General features: G+C 51.6%; 1 protein-coding gene across 3 annotated transcripts in view; it reads right to left on the bottom strand.

The window, feature by feature from the left end:
• The window catches only part of OGDH (oxoglutarate dehydrogenase), a 32,703-nt gene that overhangs the window by 12,327 nt on the left and 5,823 nt on the right, over positions 1–14,553 (bottom strand). The window contains exons 3-5 of one of the 3 annotated variants that reach the window (XM_017837331.1): positions 10,122–10,310; positions 6,452–6,542; positions 1,361–1,405 (exon numbers count right to left, since the gene is read on the bottom strand). In XM_017837331.1, the coding sequence (XP_017692820.1) occupies positions 1,361–1,405; positions 6,452–6,542; positions 10,122–10,310 (325 nt within the window). Of the gene's footprint in view, positions 1–1,360; positions 1,406–6,238; positions 6,342–6,451; positions 6,543–10,121; positions 10,311–14,553 lie in introns of all 3 variants that reach the window. The other 2 variants (XM_017837333.1, XM_017837332.1) reach the window with 2 other exon arrangements.

Here is a 14,553-nt window from a genome sequence, read left to right as displayed (position 1 = left end):
CCCAGGGCAGGAGCTGCAGAGAAGGTAGTTACCACCACTCCTCCCAGCACCTTCCAAACCAGCCCAGGACCTCAGCTGGAGGCTCTTTTAGGGAGGGGACGGGGAACACCACTGCCTAGACACTGTAGGACAGTGTAACCCACCTTCCTCTGGGCAATGGGAGGCAAAAATTGGCCCCTCCTGAGCTGTCCCTCCTTGAACTTCAAAAGAGTCTATCCCTGACTGTCTGGTCAGGAATGGAGAATGAGCTGTAGACAGTCCGATCCCTGGAAGTGTTCAAGGCCAGGTTGGACAGGGTTTGGAGCAACCTGATCGAGTGGAAGGTGTCCCTACCTATGGCAGAGCATGAAACTGGGTGGTCTTTAAGGTCCCTTACAACCTAAACCAGTCTGCGATTCCACGATGACAGGACTGGCCATGGCTTGTCCCTGTGCGGCCTTGAGGGGTGATTCCAGAGGCAAGGAACACCCCAGCCAGCCTGGAGTGGACGTGTTCCTGGCTGTCACTGCTGTCCATCCCTGCCCTCATCACCCCTCTGGATGCTGGAGTCCCAAGAGAGGGAATGAAGCCGGCCCCCAGGAGCTCTGCTCCAGAGCCATACCTGGGAGCACTGAATCAGGCAGGAGCTAAGGGTTTGTCCCCATGTCTCTGGGGCTTCTCTGTGGTTCCCATTCAAACAGAAATCCTGGAAAGAGGCAGCATTAGCAGGTAGCATCCCAGACAAACTGCCTGTTGGAGGTTTCAGGGAAGCGTCAGTAATTTGCTGAGGCTTCCAATCCCGTGGCACAGGGCTTTGGCTTGCTCTGCCATGCTGCTTTGAAGACTCTTGACACACTTCGGGGAGTATCAGATTTTACAAGGAGTTTGCGAGGCTCTAAAGCATCTTTGCTTCTGCTTTGCTGCAGCCTGCCAGCTCTTTGACAATGCCCAGTATTTACAGGCAGCAACACCACTGGATGGGGTAAAGGCAAGGGATAAGCTGACAAAATTTCCCTGCAACAAAACCAGGAGAAGACAGCTTGGATTTTTATGAGCCTTGAACCAATCAGGGAGATTGAGGCCTCATAAAATTAATGTTCACAACAAAATGTGTACTCTAGCAAGCCAGGCATGCAAACACACAGCACAGAAAAGGCCAGCAAGGTCTAAATTGAGCATTTCTATGGGGCAAGTGTCACTAACCACACACCTACCTCAAGACTTTGAGAATGAATTCAAAATAAAAAAACATGTCACAAAACTCAAGAGTGGTGGAAGATGGAGGAGGTGGATTCACTTTACCGGCTCAGTTCATCCCCAGAATAACCTATTCAAAGAGAGTCCTGCACTCCAGAGGGTTAAAGGCTCATTAATTGCATACCTCCTACTGTTAACACTCTCAGCCGCTCCTTGAACACTGCGAGGTCTGGGGGAGCAGGGAGGGGAGTGCGGAAAGGGAGAAGATAGAGAAACGCAGTCAAAAGTTAGTAAAAAAACCCTGGAACTGTGAAAACTAGTCATGGAAAGCACAAGTCAAAAAAATACAGTATTTAAAATACAGTCAAAACCCATCAGAGGCAAAAGGGTTGGAATGGAGGATGACTACACACTAGGTGGAAAAGAAATCCTAGTGGGAAGTCTGACAAGAGGAGGGAGGAGCAGGAGGGGAAGGGGGGCATCAGACACTGGGGAGCAGTTGAGCTGCATGGTTTGAGATCTCTCACATGCACATCTTGACAGGAGAGGGGGACGGCCCAGCACAGTGTCTTCACCTGCCACAACCAAAAGGCATCGTCCTGACAAGCTGCATCACGGGGAGCAGGATCCTCTGCAGAGCAGAGAGCTGTCTCCCACCAACACCTGCTCCAGAGGGTTTGAGGGGTTTGCTCTGCTTGTGCTACTGGGAGGATTTCGAGGTCACTCGAAGGAGGCAATGGCGCTGCCTTTGCAGAGAGGAGGAGGATCGGGGTGTTAAAACGCAGGTGGTTAATGAGGACGGTGGTGAGGCAGGCATGCACAGCTGTCTCTTCTGGAGCACACTTGGCGTGGGCAGGAGCACCAGCACGCCAAAGCAGCGGGCAAGTGTGCGGCACGAGAGCTGCCTGTCCAGCTAGGTTAGGAGACCCAAGTGCCTCAATCTCACCTGGGTTACAAGAAAGGCCTTGGAAACACTTCTCCTTTGAGTCAGTGGGAAAAAATCAGACATTTCCCCAAAGTGGGGAAAGGGGAGGTGAGCACTCCCAGTCCAGCTCCCTGGTGGGGCTTGCCTGGCTCTTCCTGAACTGGAGGAGGATTTCCATCAATTCCCCTTTGCATGAGGCGGAGGCAGCTGCCCTCCATGGGGAGAGAAGCAGACAGACAGACACTTAGACACACACAGCCGTCCACATACCGACCAGATTTCAGCGTGCTAAGGTAGTAATTCTTTCAATGAGTCACACTGAGTTCTGGTAGTCATCCTGTCCTTGTTTTACACACTTACCATGCCAGACTAGTTGCACTAGAAGACCAGGAGGAGATTACTTTGTTTTTTTAAATAGAAAAGACATGAGAAAGGGAATTTGGTGGCTCCAGGCCGACCACTCCTCAGACTGAGTAGCCCTGGGAGGGTTTCTCCCCCTGACATTTTCTCCAAAGCTCACACTGCTTAATCCAAAGACAGCTTCCAAACTAGAACCAAACCAGTTGTTAAACAAAAGGCAATTGAGAAGAGAGATCGATTTCCAAGATTAACCATCCAACTCCTTTGAATCACAGCACTGCCAGTTTAAACTGCTGGCAGCAGAGCTCTCACCACAAAAGCTGACCTTTAAAGGATTTCTGCTCAGAAAGAGGAAACAAGATTGTTTCCAAGTTTCAAAAAACCACTTCTGCTATTAACTGCTCTGTCAAGTGTTACGAAGTATTCTTTCAAAGCAAAAAAAGCCAGCAGGATCCGCTTAGAAATTGGCTTTCTCTGCCACAGGCAGATGACATCCAACCTTAGGCTCAGCTGGAGCTCCACACTGTGTGCACTGTCACAACTTCCTTCCCCTCTTTCTGAGCACCTTTTGTAAAGTATGTTTGCCAGTTGTAGTTAAGATTGACCAGATGAGATTTTCCAGGATAAGAATAGCAGGGGAAAATCTACTCAGTATAAATAATACTTATAGCAAGTTTAAAAAAAAGTCCTTTTGACGAGATCTAGCCACCTGAGTCTGGGATTCTACCATGGGACACAACCCCGGTGTGAGCTGGCAGCTGCCAGCAGTATATCTTGTTCCCAGAGCTCGTTATTTCCTACGAATTCACGTATTCCTGGGAATTTAATCAAGACCAGAAACCACAGTAACAGGTATCCTACTATAAAAGCCACGAAGCAACAGAGATTAAGCTCAAGGGCTGGCTCAGACACAGAGATCCCATGCTGAGGTTCCCTTCCAGCTGATGCCTAAGACCAGCCATACCTGAACATTTCCCACCACAGCAAGCCACGCTGGGACACACTGCTTGGCTCGTGGCCACTCACCCTGGGGAGGCAGGAAAAACTGAGCCTGTTCTGCTTCCCCAGATGTTGTTACAGTTGTGACACTGCTGCCAGCCCAGTGCCATGGCTGGGGCTGCCAGGGAGGACCTGCTCTTGGATCACATTGGGTTCGGCTTCCTCTGAAGCCAGGACACTGTTGGAGCATACCTGGCTCTTGAGGAATCAGTGGTCACAGCAGAAGTAAAGCTCTCTGAGCAGATTTCCCTCTGAAATTACCTTCCCCATGGAATTAGACCTGTGAGTTTGATGTCCAAGCGGAGAGCAGTAAGGAGCAGTGTCTCTCAAGTGTCTGTACTGGGACCAGTGAGGTTTAATTACCTCCACCAATGGCATTAACAGTGGGATGGTGGGCACCCTCAGCCAGGCTGCAGGTGACACTACAGAGTGTTGTGGGTGATGCGCTGGAGGGACAGGATACCATCCAGAGGGACGTGGATAAGCTGGAGAAGAGGGACCATGTGAACTTCCTGAAGTTCAACAAGGCTGAGTGCAAGGGTTGGGGCAAGCTCTAGTCCCAGCACTGACTGGGGGAGGGATGGATGGACGGATGGATGGATGGAAAGCAGCTCTGTAGAGAAGGACTTGGGAGGTGCTGGTGGATGAGAGGTTGAACATAAGCCATCCATGTGTGCTGGCAGCCCAGAAGACCATCCGTGTCCTGGGCTGCATCGGAAGTGTGACTGGTGGGGGGAGGGGCTTCTGCCCCTCTGCTCCACTCGGGTGAGACCCCACTTGCAGTGCTGCCTCCAGCACTGGGATCCTCAGTGCAAGACAGATGTGAACCTGCTGGAGCAAGTCCAGAGGAGGCCGCAGAGATGCTTCAAGGGCTGGAGCCCCTCTGCCACAGAGACAGGCTGGGAGAGCTGGGGGTGTCACCTGGAGGAGAGAAGGCACCGGGAGATCTTACTATGACCTTTCAGTGTATAAAGGTACTTACGGGAACAGCACTGAGAGACTTTTCACCAGGGTCTGCAGTGCCAGGACCAGGGGCGAGGGTAAGATTGGACATAAGGAAGGAATTCCTCCCTGTGAAGGTGGTGAGGCCCTGGCACAGGTTGCCCAAGAAGCTGTGGCTGCCCCATCCCTGGAAGTGTTCAAGGCCAAGCTGGACAAGGCTTTGAGCAACCTGGTCGAGTGGAAGGTGTCCCTGCCTATGGCAGGGGGGTTGGACTAGGTGACCTCTGAAGATCCCTTCCAACCCAGACCACTTTGTGAGTCTACAACTTCCTGAGAAGCACAGTAACTCTGCTCCCCACACCCAGCTCCCTTTCCTGCCGAGGAACAGCTGTCACTGCCACCACTTGCAGCTGACTGGCTCTGGGTTTCGTGTAGACCCTGCTCTACTCTCAAAAGGGAACACATCCACCAGGCACAGAGCTTCAGGGTTTTCCTCTCCTGCTCTGCTTCAGAAGGACTATAGTGCCTGCAGCAGAGGCCAAAAACCCTGAGATGGAAAAGCCTTTCCTCACCCTCTCCTCTTTCCAGCTGAGTGGCTTCAAGATCACCTAAAAAGTCTCCCTGTTTCCCCCTCAGTGCTGACTACAAGCACTTGTGTCTTCCCCCACACCTGGGTTCACAGCCATCCTCTTCCCATCTCTTGCCATCAAAATATCTCAGGCACACGACTTGCTCCAAGCTGGATCTGGACAGTTCCTCAAGTTCAGCCAGGGCTTGGTCCTCTGGACAAGCATGTCAGAGTCCAGACTGTGGGATGAAGCAGCTTCTTCATCGTCCAGTGAACTGGTCCAACCAAAACCTACTCCTTCCCTACCACTCCCAGTACACGTACTCCTGTTGGAAGGTCCAGCAGGTCCAGGGCTGGTGTCCCTGTGCTGGCAGCTGAATAAGGAATCAAGGTGGTTTACATGCACCGTGCTCTATGATCAGCCGTTTTGGTTGGCGAGGTTAGTAATCATCACTGCTGCTCTACTCTATGTTAGGAGCATGAGCATGCCTCTGAAGCACTCGGAGTGCCAGGGAACCACCCTGGGAAGCACCAGTAAGGGGACAGAGTTCAGCAGCTTCATCCTGTCTAGGGGAAAGGCAGCAAACTACAGAGATCAGCTCTAAAGCACGTGGAGCAGTGCTGGGTTTAAACACTTTCAGATTAGGATTTCAAGTCCTGAGCACCACACACACTTCTGCACAACACTCAGGCTTCACTCGCTCGAAGGCATTGGGATTTCCACCTCTCAACTTAGACGGAAATGCATCCCAAAGCTTCCTTGTTATGATCACCAGCAAGGACTCATAGCTCAGTCTTGGAAAAAGGGCAATTAAGGGATTTACAGATGCTGGGGCAAGCTGGGAGCGCAGGGAGGGCAGGGACAGCCACTCAGCCCTGCAGAAATGAACCCAGCCTGTTCACCCCAAGCTCTAAGGGTCCCCAAGAGCAGCAAGAGGAGCCAAGAGAACAGAACTCCAGCTCTCACCAACACAAAACCTCTCTGTGCTTTGCATTTCCAGAAGATGCAATTGCTTCCAGCCCTGGGATAGCAAGTTCAGTGACATCACTGAATAGCACCAGTCGGAGAAGAAACATGAGCCGAGCACTGGGGTGACGGACAGAGGGTGGCAGGACTGCTCCGCTGCCACTAGCAGCTACAATTTTAGTGATCATTACTAAGGAAACTTCAGACCCTCCCCCCCGATCGGTGAAGCAATCTACCTACAAAGCTGTGAAAGAGAGAGGAGCTCAAGCAATGCAGCACTAACTGCTCTCAAAGCCCTCACCCAGTTTGTCTGTGGATGTGATAATATCAGCTGGAAGGGAGGAGTCCAGATCTGCATCCAAGATGCCCAGTGGGTCGAGTTGTGCTACATGATGCCCTCGAATCTATGAAATGCGCCAGGAATGGAAAGGAACCAAAAGGGAGAGAAAAACAAAAGAGGGAAGGGGTAAAAAAGTTAAATTACATTAGAATTAATTTGCAGAGTAATTCTCACCGACGTTTGGAGAAACAGTTACTGGTGCATCATCAAAATTTACACAACTAATGCCGAGAGGATCAAGCTTTGCAATGTGGTGACCCCTGACCTGGAAGCAACAACACAGATTAGTCATTAAAACATGTTAATTGAAGAGACATTCCATTAAAAAAAAAAGTTAAAAAAACATCATGCACAAGTTTCCCTCTTTACATTTTCTGCAGAGCCACCCCAATTCTAGCTCCAGCTGAAGCCTGGAGAAGTTGGGTTTAGTCACCTACAGCAAGTAGCTGAGTGCCAGCAGCTGCCAGGACTCTTCTGCTCTGCCTGACGCCAGGTTTGGGGGGTAGCCGGGGGGATGGCAAACTCCTTCACAGCAGAGACCTTCCAGAATTAGGGTCCAAGGGTCTCCTGACACTTTCCCAGTATCCAACCTGAGCAGCTCCTCTCTACAGATACGGTAACTCCACATCAATGGTCTCCTTCTAAGTGTCAAAGGCACATGAAGAGGCAGCTTGCCCAGAGAAGCTGTGGCTGCCCCATCCCTGGAAGTGTTCAAGACCAAGTTGGACGGGCCTTGGAGCAACCTGGAACACTGCCTGTGGCAGAGGGGCAGCAGGGTAGAATGAGATGAGCTTTAAGAGCCCTTCCAACCCAAACCATTCTAGGATTCTATGAATTTTCCAGATTTTGACAGATTTAGGTGTTCTCTTGTCAATATAGAAGAGAAAACAGGCGCTGCCACCAGCAGCAGTTGTTCCTGAAAGGCCAAGGAATGTGCCTGAAGAACATCTGCCCAGCTATGCAGCAACTCGCAGCATTCCTCTGGAGAGAGGAGCCACAGCAGAACTCCCATGTGAAGGGGCAGGTGCAGAAATATCAAAGAGCTCGCAGCCAGTGGAGCCCTGACAGCTCCTGGTGGCAGCGCTCAGGCCAGAAGTCTCCATGCTGTGTCTGAATCCACATCAGGAGCCACGGAGAACAACGGGAGGCGATGAGGAGTTTCAGATTTTTGCTTCCACTGGAGTAAGTACCCATGGAGGGATCCCAGCACGTCTGACTGAGCTAACTCAGGTCACCTTGGTGGCCAGCACTGACTGGTGAGCCACAGCTTCAGGTGCAGCAATGCTGGGACTGGGGTAGGAGACACAACTGCCGTGGTACAGGGCGTGGAGCCTTTCTTACACCAGGAAAGTGTACTACAGCCATCAAATCTGCTGCCAGTTAGGAAAAGCACTCGGATACAAGGGAATTGCTAAACCTCTTGTACAAACCAGACACGCTGATCTGACATTATGTACCAGAAGGCATTCCTTTCCAGAGCATCCCATGGGGATTTTAGCACGTGATTTTTGTGGTTTTACCAGCCAAGGAGTCTGAAATCAGCCATCAGTACTAAGGCAAACTGTAAAGAAAGCATCGTTCCCTCCCTGTTCTCTGCAGGGCCAGGTGACACTGTGCCCCTGAGCACTGGTGGCCACAGGAAAACTCCTCTGGCCAGCCGTGTCTGAAAATGATTTGCTTGTCCATCTTGCAGCAAAGCGCAGGGGAGAGTCCATCACGTAGCAGTCAGCAGGACGCAAGGTCACCATGCTGCTCTCCATGGCCAGGATGCTCTCACCGGGACCAGGAGGCCACTTAGTCCAGCAAACAGCTTTGAGCTGGGGACACCTATTGGCTTTGAGGTCACCTCAGCAGTTTGCAGGTACGCAAAAAGTCCTCAAATTGGTACGGCAGCAAAGAGAACACCTCTTTCCCCACAGGAGCCAGGCTGCTTGTTAGTGTCCACATGCAATGCAAACCAAAAAAAGGAACAAAAAAGATGCTCTGTGGGCTGGAGCCCCTCTGCTCTGGAGCCAGGCTGGGAGAGCTGGGGGTGTTCACCTGGAGAAGAGAAGGCTCCGGAGACACCTTAGAGCCCCTTCTAGTGCCTAAAGGGGCTCCAGGAGAGCTGCAGAGAGACTTTGGACAAGGGCCTGGAGTGACAGGACAAGGGGGAATGGCTTCCCACTGCCAGAGGGCAGGGTTAGATGGGATACTGGGAAGAAATTCTTCCCTGTGAGGGTGGTGAGGCACTGGCACAGGTTGTCCAAGAAGCTGTGGCTTCCCTATCCCTGGAAGTCTTCAAGGCCAGGTTCAACAGGGCTTGGAGCAACCTGGAAGGTCTAGTGGAAGGTGTCCCTGCCCATGGCACAGGGGCTTGGAACTAGATGGTCTGTAAGGCTCCTTCCAACCCAAAGCACTCTACTACTCAAAATTAATAATGACTTGGGCATGGAAACACAAATACAATTAAGGAGCCATCACTGATGCCAAAGCAGAGTAGTCATTGCTCACCCATAATTATAGGGACAGACCAGCTCAATCCAATTAAGAAACTAATTTTGTGGTCTTTTAAGTAGGTTACGTATCACAGGCAGGGTTTCCTTCACCTTCCTACACTTTCATACCTCCATATCCTGTCCTGAACCTCCCCACCTGAATAACTCACCACAGCTACAGCCCTACTGTGACACCAGGGCAGAAAGGGAGGCAGATTTCTCACTGCAGACAGCTCAGAAAAATACATCCAAGAGCCATCACCTCCCAGCACTGCCATTCAGAGCCTGAAGAAGAGATGGGAATACTGAAGAGGTTACGGATTTTGTGTTCAAATTGCTGACATGAAGCTTCTGCTTCCAACTACATCAATCACCATGTGTTCAAACTTGGTGTCTGCCCGCTTGCTCTACTGGCAGGAGCTGCCTCAGAGCTGACAGGGTGGTCATCTCCCATGGAACCAGGTCCTTACAAACAGGTCCCAGTGCTGACGTTGGCACTGCAGCTGCAGAGGCAGGCAGGGCAGTGGCAGTATCTTGGAGCCAGAGAGCAGGGGCCAAGGCTGGGCAGACCTTTGGACTTGTCCAGCGCTGCAGTTCCTGCCTTAACTCATGGCCTTTTATGTTGGATTTTCCCCATACCTGAGCAGGAACACAATGTACAGCGAGTCCTTTGTCACAGGAACAGGTGAGAAACTCACTTGCACAGCAGCTGGGTTCTTTAACATCTCACCACAGAGCCAATTAGAGCCCCCAGACTTGACAAACCAGAGCAAAAACAAAGGTGAAAGGATGACACAAATGTAGAAACACACTTAAATGTTCGCCCAAGTAAAAATACTTGCTGGCCTTCCACCAGCCAGAGGATGTTTCCTTCCTGCTTCAAACTCATTTCTCCCAGAGGACGGACTTGGGCAGCATTTGGTCTGAGCTGCAGCCCACCAGCACCACCGGCCTCTTCCAGGTTGCAAATCACATGGAAATGTTTCCTGAGCTTCTGTATTAGGACCTCAGAAGTTCTCTCAGCAACATGAGGGAAGAAGGATGGGTGTCCCATGTCACTGCTGAGTATGGCAGCCCATGGCACAGGAGCAACATTCCAAAGGCCAGCAAACCACCCTTTGTGAAGAAGACCTCCCCCTCCCTGCCACCCTGTTTGGATAACAATAGCTTAAATCTTCCTATTGTCCAGCAAAGCATCAGCTAAGCTTCTGCCTAAACAGATCAGCAGCTCCTATGCCAAAACAGGCAGCTCAGCCCACATCCTGCATGCTCTCCATGCAAAACACATGCGTCAACCCTAACCTCAGCCATAAAAGGTCCCTCTGCTGAGGGAGGACAGGACCCTCCTCAGCACAACATCCCCTTACCTGATATGCCCTGATGAGAGACTGCACTGCAAGATGGTCCTCCACCAGTTTATCCACGCTGGGCTGTGCCTGAACCAGGAACTGGGCTTGGGACAGGGTGGAAAGGCTGGTACTCAGTGGAGGGGGGCTTTGGTAAGCGGTGCCTGGAGCAGCTCCGGCATTGGCGTTGCGAAAGAAGATGTCCCATGACTACAAAAATGGAAAGAAGAGAGGCAACAGGGTCATCACCTGCAGCCCGAGCACTCGAGGCTACAGAGGTCTCAGCTCTGTTGCCAAAGCAGGGAGCAGAGTTGCCTCCTCCCCTGCACCTCAGCTCCATGCAGCCACTGCTGAAGGCACCCACCTGCCTTGGACGGAAGAGCACTAAAGCTCTCCCACTACTCCAGGTACACCATTATCCCACTTCCCATCCATCTGGATTGTTTCTTTTGCCATGAGGCCGCCCCCAAAGCCCCTCCTCTCTCAACAGCAGCGCACAAGACAGGACACAGAGATACACCCTCCCTTGCCTCGGCTCTCAGAACTGCTGCTCTGAGACACAAGTCCCAGCCTGGACTTCCAGCTCGTTTCCTTCTCCCCAGGGGAAGCCATTGCCTTCTAAATAACCCCAGTATTTTCTGAAAAACATTTCTGCCCTATAATCAAATACACCTCTTCCTATTTTCTGTGGTCTGAATGGCCTGAGACCTAAATCCGAGCACGAGCTGTGTTGTCCAGCGCTCAACCAGCAATGTGTTCCTTTTTCTGTCCTCTCTTCAATTTTTCCCCATCCTTTTGGCAACGCCCAGGCCAGCACTATGCAGGTATTCCCACGCAGCTCTCCTGTGCCCAGACCAAGGCAGCTGTCACCTCTGCTCCTGCTTTCTCTGCCGATGGGCATGTCTAGGTGCTAAGAAAACAAATCAAAACCCCCCAAAAAAGCCCTTGACAGATTTGGTGTAACTGTCATACTTTTCCAGCACTGCTTGAAAAACCCAGAAGTGACCCACGCCAAACCCAAGTTAATTTGTCTCCTTGGAGAGACAGCAATGGACCTGAGAAAGGGGAGAGCTCAGTCGAACAAAGTCCAAGCTACATCCTCCCGTCACATACCCTGGTCTCATGTGCCACCGAGCGATGGCAAAGGACAAGGGCACAGTGGAGCAGTGGCTGTGTGCTAGCATAGACCCAGGTTGCCAGCTAAAGCAAACAAATCCCCTGGGATTTGCATGCTGGTTTTAGTCCAAGAGTCTCTCCACCGGCTGTGGGCTTGGCATCCTGCACCTTGGAGAGCACCAAATCCAGCCTTGGTGATCGGAGACAGGGCAAGCGCTGCCCAGCCATCCCCAGAGTGTGTAAACTAAGTGGAAAAGTGCCCTGAAAGAACCTCCGGCTGTTGTTTGGGGCAGAAAAGACAGGTTTTGTCCCCCTGGAAGCAGGGTGAAAAGGACTGAAAACATCCCCTTTGCCAGAGGAGCCCCAGCTCAGCCATCCCTGGAGCTACTCTGGTTGCAGAGTCCATCACATGCCCCAGGAAGGTGTTTCCAGCCCCGATTTACCCAAACACTCCATCACATGACTGCACAAGGTGAATAAATTTAGAAACAGGTCATGCTGAAAGAACATAAATAAAATCTGGAACATTTTGGCACTCTAACTGACAAACAATCACTCCCCCAAAGGCAAAAAAAAAAAAAAAGGAAAGGCAGAAAACACCCAACCCCATTTCAACTGCTAAAGGAAATTTCAAGGGGAAAAGAGGGAGAGCGGCTTTCTGTTTCATCCCTGCTCTTCTCTTTCTCAGGCTCAGAGAGCTCCTGGGTGCTCTAGAAGACATCAGCTCCTGTGAGCAGAGGGACAAGCACCAGGCATAGGCTCCACGCACTCGGGATGGGGAGGAACCTGGCTGGCTGCTTTACTCGGTGGTTTAAGGTTCTTTAATGTAATGGAAAATAAAGACAAAAAAGAGAAAGGGAGCATCTGCCAGCCCAAGAGGGGGCTGAGGACAGGGAAGGAGCCAGGGGTGTTGCCTTCATGAACCTCTTCCCATCTGCCATTCATTAATATCAACCTCTCAGAGCTGCAATTTGATTCTGTTTTGAAACAAGAAGTCCACTTTAAGCTCTGCAAACAAGGTGTGGCACTGGCTGAGTCAGCTCGGGCACTTTCACTGAATCCTTTATGGCCCTACAGAATAATGGCTGAATGGCAAAGGGAGGGCTGGAGCCTTGATAAGTGCTATAAAAATGTCAGCTTTCAACCTGCTGATGTGATTTCGAATTCAATAGTATCCAAGGGCCACCCTGTAGGTTTGTGGGGAGCACATGTGAGGTGCCTCTGGAGCTCATGTCTCCCATGGGAGAGGATAAACAGCCCCATCAGTTACCCTGCTTTATCATGGGAAGGAGAACTTTGCCTTAATCTGGCACTTGCCAAAGTTAACAGCAATAATAAACTCACGGGGTTATTTTCCTCTGAATTCTCTGTACCTGCAGCAGCCCTGTGAGAGCTCCTCTGGCTCTTATACCCTGTATAGATACATACACATACAGGGCATGATATATATATATATTTGGGGTACAAGAGAGCTCAGATTCATTGCATTTTTGCAGTCCCACAGCCGCAGCACAAGGCATTAGCCTGGACAGGTTTCCTGGTGCTCCTCCATGCACTGGCAAAGTGGGATAGGTGAGCCAGCTGTCTGCCACACACCATGATAGTTCAGGCTTTAGAAGGATCTTGAGCTCCACTCCGGGAGCAGATCTCAGTGCGGGCTCCTCTGCTGGGAACAGCCTCAAACCAGCTCACCAAGGCAAACCAGCACCTTCTGCTAGACAGCTCCTGGAGAAGGGTGCAGGCTCAGACCACCACATCCCAGTCTCTGCCAGCTTGGAGGTCAGGCATACATGGCAAGGGGAGAGAGCTGCCACCAGCTGCAAGCACCACGGACAGGGCTGCAGGTGCTCCGGGCTGGGAGGCACGAGGGACACACAGCCTCCACCTCCCGCTCAGGCTGCTCCCTGCCCATTCCCCTGCCACAGCCTCCAGAAGCACCAACCCTGCTCAGCACAGTCTGCAAGCCCAGCAGAAAGAAGAGGAGAAACATCAGAGCTTAAAGCTGGAGGAGGAGGAGTCTGAACCAAATTTAAGGCTGGTAACCTTTGCTGAGAGCAGGCGGTCAAGCAGCAACAGAAGATGGGTCTGTGCTCTGCACATCGCCACATCCCTTATCAACGTAAACAAGGACCTTCAGTGTTCCACAGTGCAATCAGGTCATCAAACTCCTTTCAATTTAAAACCCCAAACACTGACATGTTAAGGAGTCCATTTTAAGGCCCATTTGATGTACAGACCTATGGGGAGAGCTGTGTTCCTTTCCCGTGGTTCAACCCAAACTTTGGGGCTGCTGCTTAGGGAGGCTGAACCTGCCCCAGGTGTATGCAGGTACCACCCACCTGCAGTCACAGCTCTCTGGCTGTCTCTCCTGAAGCACCCATGACGTTGCTCAGGGTAGCAGGGAGACGGTGCAGGCTGTGCCAAGAACCCAAGCTGGCCAAATGGGGGGCAGAAGGAGGGTATCCCCACTCCCTGGGGACACAGTCCAGGAGCAGGCAGCACTGACCCTGTGGCAGCCCACCAGCACCCATCCCCCGTGTCCTCACATCCTCTTTCTCCAGCCCTGCTCATATTTTTATTATTCTACTGTTACTATAATCCAACTCTACTCATCAGACTTGGAAACTGGAGTTGAAGGACTGCACACAGAAAACCTCCTAAAATAATCTTTTTTTTTACCTTCCCTGTTTTAAACAAGCACTGAAGCTTGTTCTGCAGTTTAAACCCCTGGTGTCTGCACAGAGGAAGTGGATTCACCATGCTCTGCTGGGACCATCACGTCTGCTGAAAGCCTCAGAAGTTTTTGGTGACAACAGCAAAGACACCCCAGCTCTTCCCAGATGAAGGTGTCCCTCCCCAGCAGGATGCAGCATGGCAAGCAGAAGCCGGTCTCTGCTCTGTGCAGGGACAGATAAGCCTCAGTCGGGTCCCTGTGACAGCCTGGCTCCTTCCGAGAGCTCCACCCCGGGATCTGCCCCTCCACCTGGCAGGATGGAGGCCAACACTTATCAGGGAAAGGGGTGGCACATGCCTCCCCAGAGGGGACACCGGTTGATAGGGACTGTGAGCGAGCAAAACCAGAGACAAGCCCAGCCCAAGCCCAGCATCTTAGCAACCCAGCAAGGATGGAGGAGCCACGAAAAAGTGCAGAGAGGACAAAGGAGTACAGAGAGGAGCTGGGAAGGGACCTTGGTAAAGGGGTCACTGGAATGAGGTGGGGTCCACCCAAGAGACAAGTCCAGAAGGAGGCCAAGTGTACCAGGAAGCAACAGCAAAGTCCACACCGACTCAGGTATCAACCCCACCAGAAGTTTTGGGATTGGAGCTGGATTTCATA

This window comes from Lepidothrix coronata, unplaced genomic scaffold, assembly GCF_001604755.1.
Source record: "Lepidothrix coronata isolate B3197 unplaced genomic scaffold, Lepidothrix_coronata-1.0 Scaffold301, whole genome shotgun sequence".
Lineage (NCBI taxonomy): Eukaryota > Metazoa > Chordata > Aves > Passeriformes > Pipridae > Lepidothrix > Lepidothrix coronata.
This window is presented reverse-complemented; position numbering and strand designations above follow the sequence as displayed.